Raw genomic sequence first — 18,315 nt, 5'->3', positions numbered from 1 at the left:
TGTTCACCGTGTCCACACCAACATCTATTATTTTTTTATTATGGCCATTCTTGCAGGAGTGAGGTGGTATCGCATTGTGGTTTTGATTTACATTTCCCTGATCATTAGTGATGTTGAGCGGTTTACCATATGTTTGCTGGCCATTTGTATATCTTCTTTTGAGAATTGTCTATTCATGTCCTTAGCCCACTTTTTGATGGGCTTGTTTGGTTTTGTCTTGCTAATTTGTTTGAGTTTGTTGTAGATTCTGGATATTAGTCCTTTGTCAGTTGTATAGATTGTGAAGAGATTCTCCCATTCTGTGGGTCGTCTGTTTACGCTGCTGATTGTTCCTTTTGCTGTGCAAAAGCTCTTCAGTTTAATTAAGTCCGAGCTATTTATCTTTGTTTTTAGTTGCATTTGCTTTTCGGTTCTTCATTATGAAATCCTTGCCTAAGTCAGTGTCTAGAAGTGTTTTTCCTGTGTTATTTTTAGAATTTTTATAGTTTTAGGTCTTAGATTTAAGTTCTTGATCCATCTTGAGTTGATTTTTGGGTAAGGTGAGAGCTGAGGATCCTTCTGTACAGTTTTATTTTCTTACATGTAGTTTGCCAATTAAGCTTACATGTAGCTTACCAATTACCCCAGCACCATTTGTCGAGTAGGGTGTCCTTTCCCCACTTCATGTTTTTTTTTTTAATTTGATTTGTTGAAGATCACTTGGCTGTATTTGGGTTTTTTTCTGGGTTATCTATTCTGTTCCATTGGTCTATGTGCCTATTTTTATTTTATTTTATTTTATTTATTTATTTATTTTTTTGAGATGGAGTCTCGCTGTGTCTCCCAGGCCGGAGTGCAGTGGCGTGATCTGGGATCACTGCAAGCTCCGCCTCCCGGGTTCACGCCATTCTCCCGCCTCAGCCTCCCAAGTAGCTGGGACTACAGGCGCCCGCCACCACGCCCAGCTAGTTTTTTGTATGTTTAGTAGAGACAGGGTTTCACCATGTTAGCCAGGATAGTCTCGATCTCCTGACCTCGTGATCCACCCGCCTTGGCCTCCCAAAGTGCTGGGATTACAGGCTTGAGCCATCGCGCCCGGCTGTGCCTATTTTTATACCAGTACCATGCTGTTTTGGTGAATGTGACCTTATAGTGTAGTTTGAAATCAGGTAATGTGATGCCTCCAGATTTGTTCTTTTTGCTTAGTCTTGCTTTGGCTACGTGGACTCCTCCAGAAAACTCCCAGAATTGATAATAGAATTCAGCAAAGTTTCCGGACACAAAATTAATGTACACAAATCAGTAGCTCTTCTATATACCAACAGTGACCGAACTGAGAATCAAATCCAGAACCCCACCCCTTTTACAATAGCTGCAAAAAAAAATAAATAAATAAGGTACTTAGAAATATACTTAGGAATATATCTAACCAGGAGGTGAAAGACCTCTACAAGGAAAACTATAAAACACTGCTGAAAGAAATCATAGATGACACAAATGGAAACACATCCCATGCTCATAGATGGGTAGAATCAATATTGTGGTAATTACCATACTGCCAAAAGCAATCTACACATTCAGTGCAGTTCTCATCAAAACACTACGTTCATTCTTCGCAGAACTAGAAAAAACAATCCTAAAATTCATATGGAGAAATATTTGTAGGATGTGATTTTGAATTCCTTTGCAGAGAGTTTTCAGTAATAAATAATAAAAAAAACTTATAATTAAAGCTTCCTTGTTCTGAAAACCATGTTTCAGCAATAGATAAATTAAGTAACAACTGTCATTTTGCAGCTTACACCTTATATTACTAAGACCTTAGTTTTGACTTATGTTTATCATACAAGGCACATGTATGGGGACATGGATGCATGACTTAATCTTTTTTTTAAAGTATTTCTTTTTATTATTTATTTATTTATTTATTTATTTATACATCATTTCACTCTTGTTGCCTAGGCTGGAGTGCAATGGTGGAATTTCGGCTCACAGCAACTTCCGCCTCCCGAGTTCAAGTGATTCTCCTGCCTCAGCCTCCCAAATTGCTGCATTACAGGCATACGTCACCACGCCCAGCTAATTTTGTATTTTTAGTAGAGGTGAGGTTTCACCAGTTGGTCAGGCTGGTCTCAAACTCCTGACCTCATGTGATCCACCTGCCACTGCCTCGCATAGTGTTGGGATTACAGGTGTGAGCCACCCTGCCCAGCCGACTTAATCTTTTTAAAGATCTGTTGAGGCCATTTGAATTTGGTTGGGCTAAGAGGGCCTTTGACTGATGATTTATGTTTCCCTGTGAAGTAACGTGGCTAAGAAGTAGAAATGGAAGCAAACACATTATATCAGGGGTTACCAACCTGCTTAGCATTAAGAACCTTTCCCTTCCCCATGCTAACCCCATGGTTTTTAAGGATTTTTGTCTATTAAACTAAATACTTTAAAATTTATTTTCTCATTTCAGTAATGAAAGATAAAAACGAAAAGTAATAATCAAAAAAGAATACTCAAAAAAGTGTTAAACACACTCATTTAATGAGATATTTAATGTTTCAGTTAGTCTATGTGACTTGTATGGGTGAATATATGGTTTTGTTAGGCTTTTGAAAATAATGACATTCTTGAGGGAGCTACATCATAGGTTTTTGGACTTCCACGTGTTTTGGAACCTCAGGGCATGAATCCTCTGGGGTTCATTGTTACTAGGAACTAACAGATTATAAGCATTAACTTCCAGTTTATTGACTCATTTACCTTTTGATATTATGGGCACTGCTGAAATATGCATTAAATCAGTGTTTTTATTTCTGGCCTTTAGGAACATAAGTTTAAAGCTACATACATACCTTCTATACTGTTAGTTTCAGACTGATGGTAAATGATATGGTAGTGGTAGCTGCATGTGTAAAGGATTTCATCAGGAGTAAATAAAGTAAAATGTCCATTTAGTAGGTGGTAGTTATGGGATCTTCTTTCAGATGCAGGCTAAGATTGGAGAGGAACTAGTGCCACTCACCTAGTTTATCAAGAAACACTTTTGGGGTCAAGTGACTTCTTAAGAGTGTGGTTTGAATATGAGTAAAGAAAGAGTTTGATGGCGTGGTTGAAGTCTCTTGAATGTAGAAAATGATTAATGAGAAAGATAGGGAAATTTAGCTGTTATTTGAATTCAATGAAGAGTTGAGATTTTGAACCTAATCCATGCATTTGTATTGTTGCCTTTTACAACCAAGGAATAAGATATTTTTATGTCTCTTTTCATCCCTCCTGCCTCCTCATACCACCCAAAGATGTTCATTATAGCTGTAGCTCAAGATGTTATAAAGTTTGGAAAAAATTTGAGATTAAGATGCTGCAAGCTTCAGCCAGTGGGGCACAGTCAGGAATGTCTTTCAGGCATTGTCTCCATCATTTTCAGGAAGGTTGTTGAAATGTAAGGAGTACCATGGGGATGAATTACCCACCATGCAGATGCTGAGGTGCTTAAAAACTTCATATGTCTAAGCATATTTAACTTTAAAATTTATTTTTATTACTAATAAGATTCTTACTCCTTCATTCTTTCTTTCTTGATTCTTACCTTCTTAATGAACAACTGTATTGGTAGGCCTGGACTTCCTGTCCATTTAGTGGAAACTTGCCTATTAGAGCCCAATTAAAAGCTCAGGCGCTTCAAGAAGCCCTTCCTCCATCCTCTCCAAACTGTTAGTCCTACAGTTAATGAAGTTTAGTGCTTCATCATTACTAATGCTCTCTAGGTGTCAGTCCTTATGAATTTCTGTTTTTGTTTTTGTTTTTTTTGAGACAGGATCTCACTCTGTTGCTCAAGCTGGAGTGCAGTGACACAATCATGGCTTACTGCAAGTTCAACCTCCTGGGCTCAAGCAGTCCTCCTGCCTCAGCCTCAAGTAGCTGGTACTACAGGCATATGCAACCATGCCTGACTAAATTTTTTATTCTTGTAGAAACAGGGTCTTGCTGTGTTGCCCAGGCTGGTATTGAACTCCTGGCCTCAAGTAATCCTCCCAACCTTGGCCTCCCAAAGTAATGAGATTACAGATGTGAGCCACTGCACCCAGCATAGTTCTCTTTTTGGCTTCACATTCAACTGATACTTACTGAGCAGCTGTATGCCGAGCTAGGCATTTTCACGTCTGTTTCTCATGGACTTACATCCATGTCACAACCTAAACATGATACTGAAGTAGGAATCATCATCACTTTGGTTTACAGATAAAGAATGTGAGTCTCATATAGGAGGCTTGTTCAAGGTCATATACTTAACAAGTGACAGAGCCAAGAGAGGAACCTGGGACATCTGACTTCAAAGCCATTTTTCTTACATAACACGGTATGGGTAACACAGTTCAATAGAAAGAGAGCAATTTGATGCTTGACAGTATGCTGTGTATTTATTTTTTTCTGATGTGCAAATGTCACCCACATTTTTCTTTAATTTTTTAATTCTTTCTTCTGCTTTTCTAACTAGACCCAGACCTGAAAGCCTGGCTCATAGTGTAAAGTATTCCCTTATCTAATGAGATTGCAGGAGTCTAGGGCAAGCCTCCCTCAAGTGAAACAGTGGAAGTCTTACTAGAAGGTAGTTAATAGATGTGGGAGCGTGCTCCCTCAAATGATAGAATTCACCCAGAGCAAATTCACCGTGCTTCCCTGATTTAATGGACGTGTCCCTACTGAAAGAACCGCACACCTGGGCTGGCTGGTATTGGTGAGCCTATCACTAACATTTTACTGCCATCTAGTGGTAGCTCATTGTGCCATTGTGATCCTCACAGCCCTAACTGTAGTCATGCAGTCATCAACGACCCAAGCTTTGGTTAATTACTACTGAGCTTTTACAAATACAATAACATTTGTATAGTGCTTTGCCCTTTACAAAGCACTATACAAATGTTAACTGTTATTAGAACTAATTATTAGATGGCCTAGTACTTAATCTGCAGGATTGCCTACGGTAAACTAGGGAATTGAAGATTCATCTCTGATTAATTTCAGAAAAAAATATAATTATATCTGAGTTGATATAGCAACACAAACATCAGAATTGCTTAGCTTTTAAGTGTCAGGATTTCTTTTGCTGGTGATATTTTAATATACTCTGATAATAGATTCAACTAAGTAATGACATAATAGTGTATGGAATTTAAAAACTCAAATTCTCTTTATCATTTGTTAGCACTCTTATAGAACATTTATGTTAGCAATTCCTAAGTTCAGTTTTATACCCAATATTATAATTTGTTTTTATTTCCTCTGTCGAAGACACCAACACCTAATTCCTTTTTGCTTTCAGTGGACAGAAAGATATAAAAGCCAACTCTGCCCAAGCTATTCTTGGTTCAAAGCTGGCAGACATATCAAAGAGAAGCTAGAATGAGGTAAATATGTGGAATTGCTGAACTAAGCACCTGGGGAAACATTTTAAGATTTAGGACAAAAATAAACACATTAAAATATAGAAGATTTAGAAATCAGAGGGAAATCAGGAATAAAGTTTTAGGACTACGTTCTTGGTGCATACTGGAAAATTGAGTGAAATGAGAGGGGACTTATTTAGAGGGGCAATAGGTGTATATGCCGTAACAGTGACATTGGCACATGTATATACATACACTGTTATATATTCATCTGTTACACCAGTCAGTTAACTGCCATTGTAGCAATGAATAGAATCACTAGTGAATTATAACCTTGCTTAGGTTATAGTAATAATTGCTATGATAAATTTTAGGTAAATGTGGCCTAGAAACAGAAATGTCTTTTTCAAAGCCTTAATGTCTGTATCCCCTGAGATGATAAAAGAGGGGCTTCAATCTAGGGGATAGAGATTTTTGTGTGCCCAGGATAGCCTGAAAAGCAAGACTTACATACTTCCTTGTTTATTCAGAAAGATAAACCCTATTGGTGTGAACTTTGAGAGGAATTTGTTTTCCAGATGAGCCTAGTGTTCCTCTTTCTGCAGTTAGCCTGGCAAGAAACAAACTGAATTTTCTTGGTTGAATCTTGCGTGATATGTTCGGTGAATTCTACTACTCATAAAATTTGCCTCCTACTAAACCTAAGAATCAAGTCTTGCTTTTTTATTCTTCTGTAGATCTTCTCTCTACTCTGGACTCTTAAAATTATTCATTTGGTTAGTTCTTCAGCTTTCAATAAATACTGGTTGAGTACTTGTATATGCCAAGCAGTATACTAGGTGCAGCAGATACTGTGGTAGGGAAAAAACAGAAAAGGTGTACCCACCCTTATGGAGCTTTGAGGCCAGGGAAGAGATAATAATCAAACAATCCCCCAAATAATTTTCATCAGAGTTTATAATTAAAATTGTATGAAGTAAATTAGCACAGGGTGCTGTGGGAGAGTATTGAAGAGGCTCTCTGCTGGGCGAGGAATGATGTCTCTGAGGAAGTAACATTTGAAATCTTAAGCATAGGTAGCAGTTAAATAGTCAAAGAGGGAACAGCGTCAAATTTGTCAAAGTATTAATCAAATTTTGTCTAATTATATCTTTGGTCTAATTCTGTCAAATGGTTGTATGCATCAATATAGATTCTATACTTCCCTGTAGATTCTAAATAATAGCAAAGGCTTTACATTCATATTAGTCAAGAGTAGCCTTTCCTCTTCCATAAATGTGATTAGTCTCAAAAGCATGCTGTATTGAGATCTTAGGTGTTGCTTTAACTGGTCAAAAATGCATTATGCTAGTTGAGCTTGTTAAGTTTACGAAGCTGTAACAGCAGTTCTGCCTGACTAATGATAGTTACTGTCGTAGCTTCTTTACGAAGGATTTTTGAATGGCTGATTGTTATGCAACAGAAACTAGAAAAACACACTTGAGATATGGTGCCTTCTCATACGTATTTCATCATGGCACCATGCAGGGCACCGAGAGGGGCCTTGGGTTTGGCAGATGGGACAGAAGGCTAGAAATAAAAAAATCCTCTTGTATTGGCTGCGCTTTGCTGGATGCTCTCTGTGTGACCTTGAGCAAATCCTGTAGCCTGTCTATCCTTCTGGGTGTCTTCTTTTAGGTGTGGGTGTTCCATTTGCACAGAGGTGTTGGGGGAAGTAACTAACATGCTTATAAAATGATGCAAATGTTCTTGACACTGACCAAGGGGATAGATGCCGTTTAAGAGCAAAATGACCTAAGATGTGGGCATTGAGATACGTTATCGGAGAAATGCCCTGGAGTGTTTTCTTCGGCAGCAGATATCGTGATGAGAGGCAAGGCAAGCCAGAGTAAGGGTGATTTCTGAAAAATATTGCATTTTCTCCATTTAAAAAACAATGACAAAAACTTTTTTCTTTGAAGTATTACCACAAGCTGCATCATCTTACCATACTATCTTGAAGTTTTCTGAGAGAACAATTATTTTCTTTAAATGGATGTGTATTCATTCAGGAGAATTGGGACACAAAGCCCTAGATTTCAATTGAATTGTCACATGGGGTAACTTTTGACAAGCCTGTCATTTGTCCATTTTCTCTTCTGACCCAGTGGTATTCTGCAAGATCAGAGGGGAGAGAAGGATTAATGTCATTGTGCACAAATACACAGTTTCTTTAGGAAAGAAATTCCACTTGTTGAAGTTGACTAGGAAACATGAAGCACTTAGTAGTACTTCATAATCATGCCTTGCATTTATCTTCTTTGCTATTAGTCAGATGTCCTCAGCTCACATCCTGAATTTTAGTCTTTTCTCTCCTTATGCAGTTGATCACAGTATATTCAACATGCAGCTAGCGGCGGTACAGGAAAAACTACAGCATTTCAGTAAGGGCACAAATAGAGCTGGTTTATGCCTTTTCCTCTTCTCACCCATAAAGTTGAAGTCAAACTATTTCCTGCTTTTGTTTTTATCCAGGGGGTGCACAGCACTAGCATGGGCCACAGATACCTGTTTAGATGTCAGGTGTTCGTTTTGAGGGGAGAGGTGGGTGTACTTGTCAGGGATGATGGGGCACACCAGCTACTAGGCAGCAGAATTTGAATCCAGCCATCTCACTGAGGTTTGAGAGCACGTAAACACCCGTGGTAAGTGAAGAGCAATTATGTGGATTTCTTATGCTCCTAACACCTCATCTTTTTTGGCATCCAAGCACGGGCTGTATATTGGGAGTTGGACTTGTTCTGTCCCTCATGAGCCACAGCAGCCAAATGCAGTCCCGCGTTCATGTGGCAGCATCGCTTCGGAAGCTGTCTGCGTACCTAGATGACAGTGGGAGCCAGAGCAGAACATTTCAGGAGGTAGGAGATGGAGGTTACATTTTTTTTCCCTCTATTCTCTTTTGTTTTCTTCTTGCCACTTATTTTGGACTTATCATACTTTGGTAACCCTATAAATTAAATTCTTCCTCAAAGAGAAATCCGAATGGCAAACAACCAATGTTAGATCATAAGGTTTTCAAATTGTGTGGCAGTTTAAATCAACTTAGACTTAAATGTGGCATATAAGATAAGAGCCTTTAGTGAATATAAAACCTAACTCAGCATCACTAGAAAGCACTTTCTAAGAAGAGCTGCAATTTCTGGAAGAAAGTTAAATAGAGATTTTTAGAATTGTGCTCAAGCCAAATGTAACTTTCAAAAATGGCCAGGAATAAGCTTCAGAAACTGCCGATCAAAAGGCATTTAATTTTTTAAAATGTCAGCTAGCATAAAATATTATTGAGGAAATTCCCTTTACCATACTTAAAAAAAAAGTTTTTTTCTGCTGTGGTGCAAAAATATGCAGAATTGGAGTTCATGTGACCCAGTTCATGTGTGTTAACCATATTTTTAGATGGAACATTTCAGGCATGTGTCATGCGTGTCTCTATTTTGTCCAGGTGAAGCTGGACCGCTTGTACTCTTCTTTGAGAGGAGCAGAGTATGACCTCGTGGCCTGGCCTGATTCTCTCTCTCATTAGAACAGATTCTATTTTATCCCAGCCTGCCCACGAGCTATTGATGAGTACATAATGGCTGCTGTGTTTCCCTGCTCAGCTCCTCTGCTTTCAGCAATAGGACTTGTTGAATTGGTGAATTTCTTTGGGCACAGAGGAATGAAGTTTTGTTCTAAGACATGCACTACATTTCCATTTTTAAAGCAGTGTAAAGTGTGATTTAAAAGTACGTATTTTTTTTAAGCCAAAAGAGAAAATCTGGCAACCGAGGAGCAAATTGATTATAAATGAAAGCAGCATTTTTATAACTGATGCATCTGTGATGTTTTGATTTATAAGGCCTTAAGCAAGCAGTTTTTTCTCCCCTCTGATGTTTTATTATTCAACTTCTACCTTAGAAACCACTTACGTTTTTCATGCCGTGTCAACCAGTGCTAGAAGTTGAATTTTCTACTTTGTCTTAACAGCATTCTTATAAGGGAGGTTTTTAATCACGAAAATATGAGGTAGCAGAGAGGGGATGATTAAATTTGATGTGCAATAATTGAGACTCAGATAGATTGGGTGACTTGCCCAAAGTTACTTAGCTAGTAAATGATCAATTTGGGACATATTCCCAAATCTTGGCTCCACTCCCACCATTCTTTTTTACTCATATTTTATTTATTCATTCATTCATCAACATATTAAGTTCCCACACTAGTGCTATGAGGCAGGTATTAGTATTCCTATTTTATACAATTTATCTGACTCCAGAATCCATATTCCTGTCCCAGTTATGCCCCACTAGTTCTAGGGAATCTTAATGGAGCAGTGTTTCACTTCTTTGAATTTCCTCTCCTGTTTGGCCTTGAATGGGAATGCATGGCAATTAATTAGTAGCACCCACTGGTGATGAAAAATCTGTTTCCTTCTACTGTTGATAGGTGTTGTACTCTGGCATAATGTGATAAAGAAATGTACTATTATGAGTCTAAAGACCTGGGTTTGAATCCGTCCTTTGTCACTTGCTAGCTACATGAAACTGAGCTTCAAAGCTCTTATCTATGAAGTAGGAATAGTCATGCCCATCATCACATTGTTATGAAATGTTACAATATGAGTTAGGCAGCAAAACAGTGCCTAATCCATGGGAAATGTATTTGAATCCAGTTCTTAGGCTGGAGGGAAGTTTGACAGAATATCTTGTCAACTAAACCAAGTTCTTTTATTTTTCCTCCTGAAGACACATTTTTCTGCTGTATTTTCTTCTCAGGTCCTTGCCTACACACTTAGCTGTGTATGTACATCAGCGTTCAGTGCTGGAATTATTGAGGCTGCAGAGGCTGAGGATGTTATGAACAAGCTTCGACTGTTAGTGGAGAATAGCCAGCAGGTTGGAATGTGTGCCCTGATTATTTCTCTCTGTGGTCTCATGCTGCTGCTAAGTTCTGCTTTTGACTTACTCTGAATTAGAGTATAATGGGATATTTTTTGTGTCTAGAACTGAGGAACTTCTAACTATTCTCTTCTCTCACAGCTGTAGCCAACAGTCACAGATGTCTTTTTCTCTCCTTATCCGCTGTCTCATTCTGTAGACATTTTTTTTTCTTTGAGAGAGTATTGATAGACTTTTCTCTCTCTCTAACTATTGCTCCGTAGTTATAAGATCATAAAATATATGGCTAGGGAATATAAGAGTTATGTAAGCCTAGAAACAAAAATTTGTAAAGAGATGAATACATAGAAGACTCTGATAAAGTCAAACCTCAGAAAATTCAAGGCAGAAAATCTCTACTCATGACCAAATATGTATAGGAAAATTTAAGTACCTGTAAACTAAATTAAATAACCTTAAAATGTTTCCTCTGAAATATTATTCAACCTTAAAAAAGAAGGAAGTTCTGGCCGGCTGCAGTGACTCACGCTTGTAATCCCAGCACTTTGGGAGGCCAAGGCGGGTGGATCACGAGGTCAGGAGATCGAGACCATCGTGGCTAAAATGGTGAAACCCTGTCTCTACTAAAAATACACAAAATTAGCTGGGCATGGTGGTGGGCACCTGTAGTCCCAGCTACTCCGGAGGCTGAGGCAGAGCTTGCAGTGAGCCAAGATCGCACCACTGCACTCCAGCCTGGGCGACAGAGCGAGACTCTGTCTCAAAAAAAAAAAAAAAAAAAAAGAAGGAAGTTCTTATGTGTACTAGAACATGGATGAACCTTGAAGGCATTATGCTAAATGAAATAAACAAGTAACAAAAAGCAAACACTGTGTGCTTTTACTTACATGAGCTACGTAGAGTAGTCAAAAGCATAGAGACAGAAAGTAGAATGGTGGTTGCCCGGGCCTACGGAAAGGGAGAAATGGGCAGTTACTGTTTTATGGGTAAAGAGTCTCAGTTTTCCAAGGGAAAGATTCTGGAGATGGATGGTGGTATTGGTTGCACAGCAGTATGAGTGTACTTAATGCCCCTGAACTGGTATTCACAGTAAAGATGATAAATTTTATGTGTACATTGCTACAATAAAAAAAAAAAAACTGAAAAAAATATTTTATCTGATTACACATGCTATAGAATTTCCCCATGTGGATTTTTTAAAGGTTTCTTCAGTGTCTTAATACTGATGATAATGGTTTATTGCAGAATTAATTGGTTTTAAGCTTGTAATATTATTGTTACTGTTTTATGGTTATATACCTGCTCAGTTACATTCAGAGTAAGTTTTGAAAAGTTGAAAGGTAGAAGTTTTCATATACTGTGCTTATTATGGGATGTTTTCTTTTTGTTTAGGAGTTGATTGACTTCGTGTGGTCTACCTTGGTATTTTCACCCTAACCTCTTCCGATTGTTTGAGCTAAGCTGCTCAATAGTGCAGTATTACTTTCCTAAAATAAATTACTCACTGAAACTGAATTCCTTGCAATTAGACCCTGCAGCTTATGATGCAAACCAGTCTAGATTACAAACAAAACAAAACAAAACAAAAAAAACACTAAGTATCTGATTTTTCAGATGACAAATATAACTTGTCAGTAGGAAAGTTAGCACTAAAAGTGTTTAAGTTGCTAGTTATAAACATTCCAAATCTGTGTCTTTTTTTTTTTCTTTTTCTCACCCCATTTTTATTTATTTATATCAGACTTCAGGTTTTGCCCTGGCTTTAGGAAACATAGTTCATGGATTGTCTGTGTGTGGACATGGAAAAGCTGAAGACTTGGGCAGCAAGCTACTTCCTGCCTGGATCAGAATTGTTCTTACAGAGGTAGAGGTCACCTGTTGTATGCTATTTCATGTTTTTATAATGGAAAAAGAACTACTTTATTGGATCACTTGTAGGAGTTGCTGAGATATATACATTAGTGGTAAAATAATAGGCAATTTTAAATGAAAGAGATCACATACTTTTAAATCCCTTATAAATAATGCATTCTGCCAACTATTATAATTTTTTTGAACTGGCTATTTTGTCTGTGTTTTAATTTTAAGACAACATTTTGTTTTTTGAAAAATAAAAGCAAGAATCCACCCATGATCTAACAACCTTAATCTGTTACTTTTAGTCTGCTTCCATTTTGGGTTCAGTTATATGGGTTATGTTGACCCTGTAAGTTTGCTACCATTTCGACCATTTATTTCTCTGTGTCATAATAAGTTTTATAGAATCTAGACCCAAGGACTGAGTCCCTCTTTTCATATTCTGATGCTTTGTTTTCAGGGCACTCCCACAATGCTTTGTCTGGCAGCTCTTCACGGCATGGTGGCCTTGGTAGGCTCTGAAGGGGATGTAATGCAGGTAAAGAGAGAAACCATGGAGGAGAAGACATCTAAATGTGTACACAGCCATAGCAGGAGAAGAATATTCAGTGTCTTAGTATGCTAAGAACAGAAGGATTTATACTCAGGGTAATAGTTATACCAGGCTTTTTAATGCCTTGCTGTATGAATAATTGCACTTAACCAAGGATTATTTCTATAGAAGTTTGTTCTTTGTTTAATTTGGTTTGTAGGGATTAAACCTGGCCAATTTAGGTGCTCTCCACATATTTCCGTGCCTGAGAAAAGATGATTGAATGATAAGAAATTTCAAAAGTTATTTGTGGCTGGGCGCGGTGACTAACACCTATAATCCCAGCACTTTGGGAGGCCGAGGTGGGTGGATCACGAGGTCAGGAGATCAAGACCATCCTGGCAAACACGGTGAAACCCCGTCTCTTCTAAAAATACAAAAAAATTAGCCAGGCGTGGTGGCGGGCGCCTGTAGTCCCAGCTACTCGGGAGGCTAAGGTAGGAGAATGGCATGAAACCGGGGGTGGAGCTTGCAGTGAGAGGAGATTGCACCACTGCACTCCAGCCTAGGCAACAGAGTGAGACTCCGTCTTAAAAAAAAGAAAAAAAAAAAAGTTGTTTGCAAGAAACTCCATTTTGCATCTGTAATGTCTGATGTATATCTATGTAATTGTTCTTTAACTTCAAAATATTTTCACAGTGGACATATGTATGTTTAAGTTTGTAAGTAATTTTGAAGGAACTCTTTTCTTATGCAGTAAAAGTTGATTGATTGCTTACATGCCGCAGTGAACAGTTGCCAGGAAATCAATGATAGATAAAGCATGGGGCCCTGCTTTGAGGAGCTCATAGCTTATGTATTTGAAATAGAAGGACCGTTTCATAGCTTAGAAGATGGATAGCTCATGCACCGGGAATATAACTCTTTACTTTTTTATGGGGGTGGGTGGGATGAGTATTTCTTCTTATTCTTTCAGCTGAAATCAGAAGCCATCCAGACCTCTCATTTTCAAGGCAGACTTAATGAAGTCATTAGAACCTTAACTCAGGTGAGAAAATGAATTTAAAATCCTTGGGTGGGAAAACATATCCTCCTTTGTTGTCTTTTTTTCTATTACATAAAACAACGTGTTTTACCTGAAAAATGGGAAAGTCTCTGGTTATTTCCACTGAGTTCAAGAGGCATTTGGGAGTGATGTATGGACCTGTGTTCACTGACAAACTTGCACTACCTTTGGGGGGCAAAAAAAAAAAACTGGCATTTTTTTAGTAAACTTAAGCTGGCATTGATTTTCCTTAAAAATTGAAGCCTGATGGCTCACACCTGTAATCCCAGCACGTCGGGAGGCCGAGGCAGGCAGATCATGAGGTCAGGAGATCAAGACCATCCTGGCTAACACAATGAAACCCTGTCTCAACTAAAAATACAAAAAAATTAGCCAGGTGTGGTGGCAGACGCCTGTAGTCCCAGCTATGCAGGAGGCTGAGGCAGAAGAATGGTGTGAACCCAGGAGGCGGAGTTTGCAGTGAGCCAAGATCGCCCCACTGCACTCCAGTCTGGGTGATACAGCGAGACTCCATCTAAAAAAAAAAAAAAAAAATTAAAGCCTGATTCTGCAAGGAATGTCAGGCCCTAAAGATAAGGAAAAAGAGAAAGTGATCAAAGGGCACGGCAGATCTTGATAGAAAGGTCAAGGGGCACTAGTTCAGATGTCACTGATAAAAATATTTGGGCATATCTTGACTAAAGAATAGATATATTAATCTGCTAAGAAATGTTTTTATCTTTTAAGATTTTTTTTAAAAATGATTATGTTTGTTGCATAAAATTTGAAAGCACATAATGAAAGAAGCTGAAAAAAATCACCAATGGTCCTTCAAACCGGAAGCAACTGTTACTGATATTTGGTCATACTTCTTTTCAAGTATTCTTTTGTTTGCATAGTTGGTATTCTTACTGTATGTAGAACTTTATATTTTATTCTTTTCATTTAGCATACTTGTTTTCATTCTTGTAAAATATAGCTGATAATACCTACCACATAAAGGAGTTTTAGTCATTGAGACTTTTAAAAACAAACAGAAATCTCTAAACAGACAAAACTCTCTTTTGCATGTATGAATAGAAATATACTCAAAAAAGATTCTACTGAAATTTAAGCTGCCATAATGTGGGAGAAAAATCTGTAAATGAAAATTATTATTTTAAAAATCCTTATCATGAATGATAAGGCAGCAGTAGAGCATAATTTATAGAAGAGAACAAAATGTATCTCCTTCCATTTTTAGAGGTATTTTCTTTTTTTTCTTTTTTTTTTTTGAGACGGAGTCTCCATCTGTCGCCCAGGCTGGAGTGCAGTGGCGCGATCTCGGCTCACTGCAAGCTCCGCCTCCCGGGCCGACGCCATTCTCCTGCCTCAGCCTCCCGAGTAGCTGGGACCACAGGCGCCCGCCTCCGCGCCCGGCTAATTTTTTGTATTTTTAGTAGAGACGGGGTTTCACCGTTTTAGCCAGGATGGTCTCGATCTCCTGACCTTGTGATCCACCCGCCTCAGCCTCCCAAAGTGCTGGGATTACAGACGTGAGCCACTGCGCCCGGCCGGTATTTTCATCTTAAGTAACTATCACCCCTTTTCTACTTTCTGGATTTTGTTTTTTTGCCATTTTTTTTTTTTGAAAACTTCGAGACCAGTCTCAGTGAAACTTGAGAAAACTGCTAGTATGATTAAATTATTTCTGCTATGATTAAAGAATGAATCATTCATTCATTCAGTAGACACTTGTTGAGTATCTATATGACCTAGGTATGGTATACTAGACACATGATATTACATCTTGTCATAGGATTGCTCATTGCCAGCCAAGCCACCACCTTCTAAATGACTGGTGACTTTCTGTGAGTGACCTTTTATTAAATAGAACTTGGATCTTATCCCATCATTGAACTGTTAACTTTTTATTTGTAGGTCATTAGTGTCTCTGGGGTGATTGGTCTCCAGTCAAATGCAATCTGGCTTCTTGGACATCTTCATCTATCTACTCTATCCTCAAGTCAAAGTAGAGCCTCTGGTAAGATTAAAGTCGTAAAACACTATAGCTGAAGGGAGGGATTGCTGACCCAGCGCTCTGTACTTTGTTAAGAGCATTAATCTTCACAACAACCCTAAGTAATGGGTATTACCATTTCTATTTTACATCAGAGGGAAATGGTGTATGGAAAGGCTTCCTGACTTACCCAGGGTCATGTGGCAGTAAGTGGTGGACATGTGGTTTAAACTCAGATCTTTTGGCCTCCAAAGCTCATACTCTTTTTACTCCTTCTCTCTGTCTCCCTTAGAGAACAGTTTAGACATTCAGTGTCCTATATTTCACAAATGAAGAATTCATGGCTCAGAAAGATTACATGAGTTACATACAGAGTTAATTTGGTGACAAATCTAGAAACTAGAAACCAGGTCCTTCAAGCTTGGAACAGATTTATTTTGCTAGATGTAATGGTAGTTTGTATAGTATTCATGTTTCATTAAAAGTCTCTTCATATTTGACTGGAGTTGTTCTGGCCTCTGATTTTGAAAAAATAAAGGGGTAAATACATTTAAAGGTGTGTACCTTCTTAGCCTTGGAATTGAAATTCTGGGTCTTATTATAACAAGGCCTTTTCTGTTTCTAGCTTTTTGGTAAAAGCAGTAAAAAATATTTGCAGTCCCCACATACGTAATGTGCATTTGTACTTGGAGATTTTATGGGGAAGGCATGATTGTTGATACATCTGCTCCTTGCTCTTTATAGGACTTTGACCCATTGGCTATCTTGGACCCAGGCCAGAGAGGTTTAGGTACCAATGACTCCTTATTAAAACCTAGTTTTACTTACCCTCTAACAAGTAGTCTACAGATGGCATTAACGTAAATGTGGGCCTCTGTAATTACCATTTTCCTTTCTTTCAGTCATTCTGTAGCTATGGAAATAGGACACTGGTCCACAGCCTTGGCAGTGTAGTGAACTTTAGACAGCTAAAGTTACCATATTAAAATGGAAAAAATAAGAAAACTTAGTCATACCGGAAGCCCTGGGTAATACTAGTTTTGAAGGGCAGGGATCTCACAGTGTCGTGGTAAGATAGGATATTTATGTCAGGCTTTTACTTTTTTATGTAGGCTTTTAATTGCCATATTATGGGGTATTTGGTCTGGCCCGCATGTACTCAAATCAGGTACTAGTGAATCATCATACATCCAGGTTCTTCTGAACAAAATGATTGTGTATCTGGAAAAGTACAGCTACTTGTTCCTGATGGAATTTTCCAATTGAGTCATTTCTTGCAGTAAAAACCATCTCATGAAACAATTATGGGAAACTGGAAGGAAAAGAATTTAGGAGACACTCAGGACTCAACTAGCATAAATGTCACTGCTTCACCATTCCAGCTTAGTAACCACATCTGGTTATTTGCACATGTTGGTCGCTTAGAGGTCTCTGCCTTAGGTAAGGGACTGGTGCTGTTAATACTAGTTGTTGAATTTCTATGGTTCATATATCTGATTCAGCATGTCCTGAAGTGGCACCTACCTCAGCCTCAAAGCTCATCAGATTCCTTGCTGACTCTGAGGAGGTCACTGGATTGGGGCTCATTGATGTGACAATATGGAAAGGATTTTTTTTTTAACCACTTCACTTAAGTGTTCATCCTCTGTGATTTTTTTTTTCCAGACTTTACTAAGTTTGCCACCATTTTAGATTTGCTTGCATAGCTTAAGTGATTACTTCAAGGCCAGTCACTTAATCTAATAGAATTAGTTGCAGCCACAAAGTATTGTGCTGAGATTAATGGCATAAACATCTCCAGTTTGTCTCTAGGTTGATATGGCAGCATGAGATCATTATCTTTCCTTCATTAGGCCTGCCAAGTTCACTGGTTAATTTGATCATTTTCTGTCTCCACAGTTCCTACTGACTATAGCTATTTGCCTGAAAGCAGTTTTATTGGAGCAGCCATTGGCTTCTTCATTACAGGAGGAAAAAAAGGCAAGTGAGCACATTTCTTGAATTTTATCATTCTATCTGCATGTTGTTATAAGCAAATCTGTGTACCCTAAGCATGCCTCTGTAGAATCAAGCAATACAAATCTGAAGGGGTGAATATTTTCGTCTGCTAAACCATCTTTGCAATAGAGATGACCAGCAACTAGCTACAGTAATCGGTACATAAATATACACATTATGTGGTTTCTTAGAATCACTGTCCCTGACCATGGGTGGCTCTGTGAAAATCTTAATCTCCCATTTGGCCCTTTCAAAAGTACAAGCACAGATTACATTTCAAGTGAGTGTGATCTAGAAAGAGAAAACATACCTGGGTGCAGTTTCTATCCCAGGATCTGTCTTGCAAGTAGATCTTCTCCCTGCATCTTTTATAATTATTCTGTGTTGTTGAAATCACTGGCTCTAGTTCCTATTTTTAGTTTGTGTTCTTTTCCTTGCACATATTTGAGCCTTTGTGATTCTGTATTGCTGCCACCCCCATTAAAGTACAAGCAACTTGAAGACAGAGATTGAGTGCCTTTTGTTTTTAACTGGAGCCAGAACAATGCCATGTAACTTATTGAATAAATGTTCCTTAATAATACACATATAGTTTTCAGGGCTGTGAGGAAAAA

At 38.3% G+C, this 18,315-nt stretch overlaps 1 protein-coding gene across 4 annotated transcripts in view; it reads left to right on the top strand.

Moving 5' to 3' along the window:
- Positions 1–18,315, top strand: part of FOCAD (focadhesin) — a 314,136-nt gene that overhangs the window by 251,031 nt on the left and 44,790 nt on the right. For all 4 annotated transcript variants that reach the window (XM_077966008.1, XM_028835129.2, XM_077966010.1 and 1 more), the window contains 7 exons: positions 8,107–8,254; positions 10,148–10,267; positions 12,012–12,134; positions 12,588–12,665; positions 13,636–13,707; positions 15,625–15,727; positions 17,603–17,683. In XM_077966008.1, the coding sequence (XP_077822134.1) occupies positions 8,107–8,254; positions 10,148–10,267; positions 12,012–12,134; positions 12,588–12,665; positions 13,636–13,707; positions 15,625–15,727; positions 17,603–17,683 (725 nt within the window). The remainder of the gene's footprint in view (positions 1–8,106; positions 8,255–10,147; positions 10,268–12,011; positions 12,135–12,587; positions 12,666–13,635; positions 13,708–15,624; positions 15,728–17,602; positions 17,684–18,315) is intronic.

This window comes from Macaca mulatta, chromosome 15 (genome assembly GCF_049350105.2).
Source record: "Macaca mulatta isolate MMU2019108-1 chromosome 15, T2T-MMU8v2.0, whole genome shotgun sequence".
Taxonomy (NCBI): Eukaryota; Metazoa; Chordata; class Mammalia; order Primates; family Cercopithecidae; genus Macaca; species Macaca mulatta.
The sequence above is the reverse complement of the archived record's forward strand: the minus strand, read 5'-3'. Positions and strand labels throughout refer to the sequence as shown.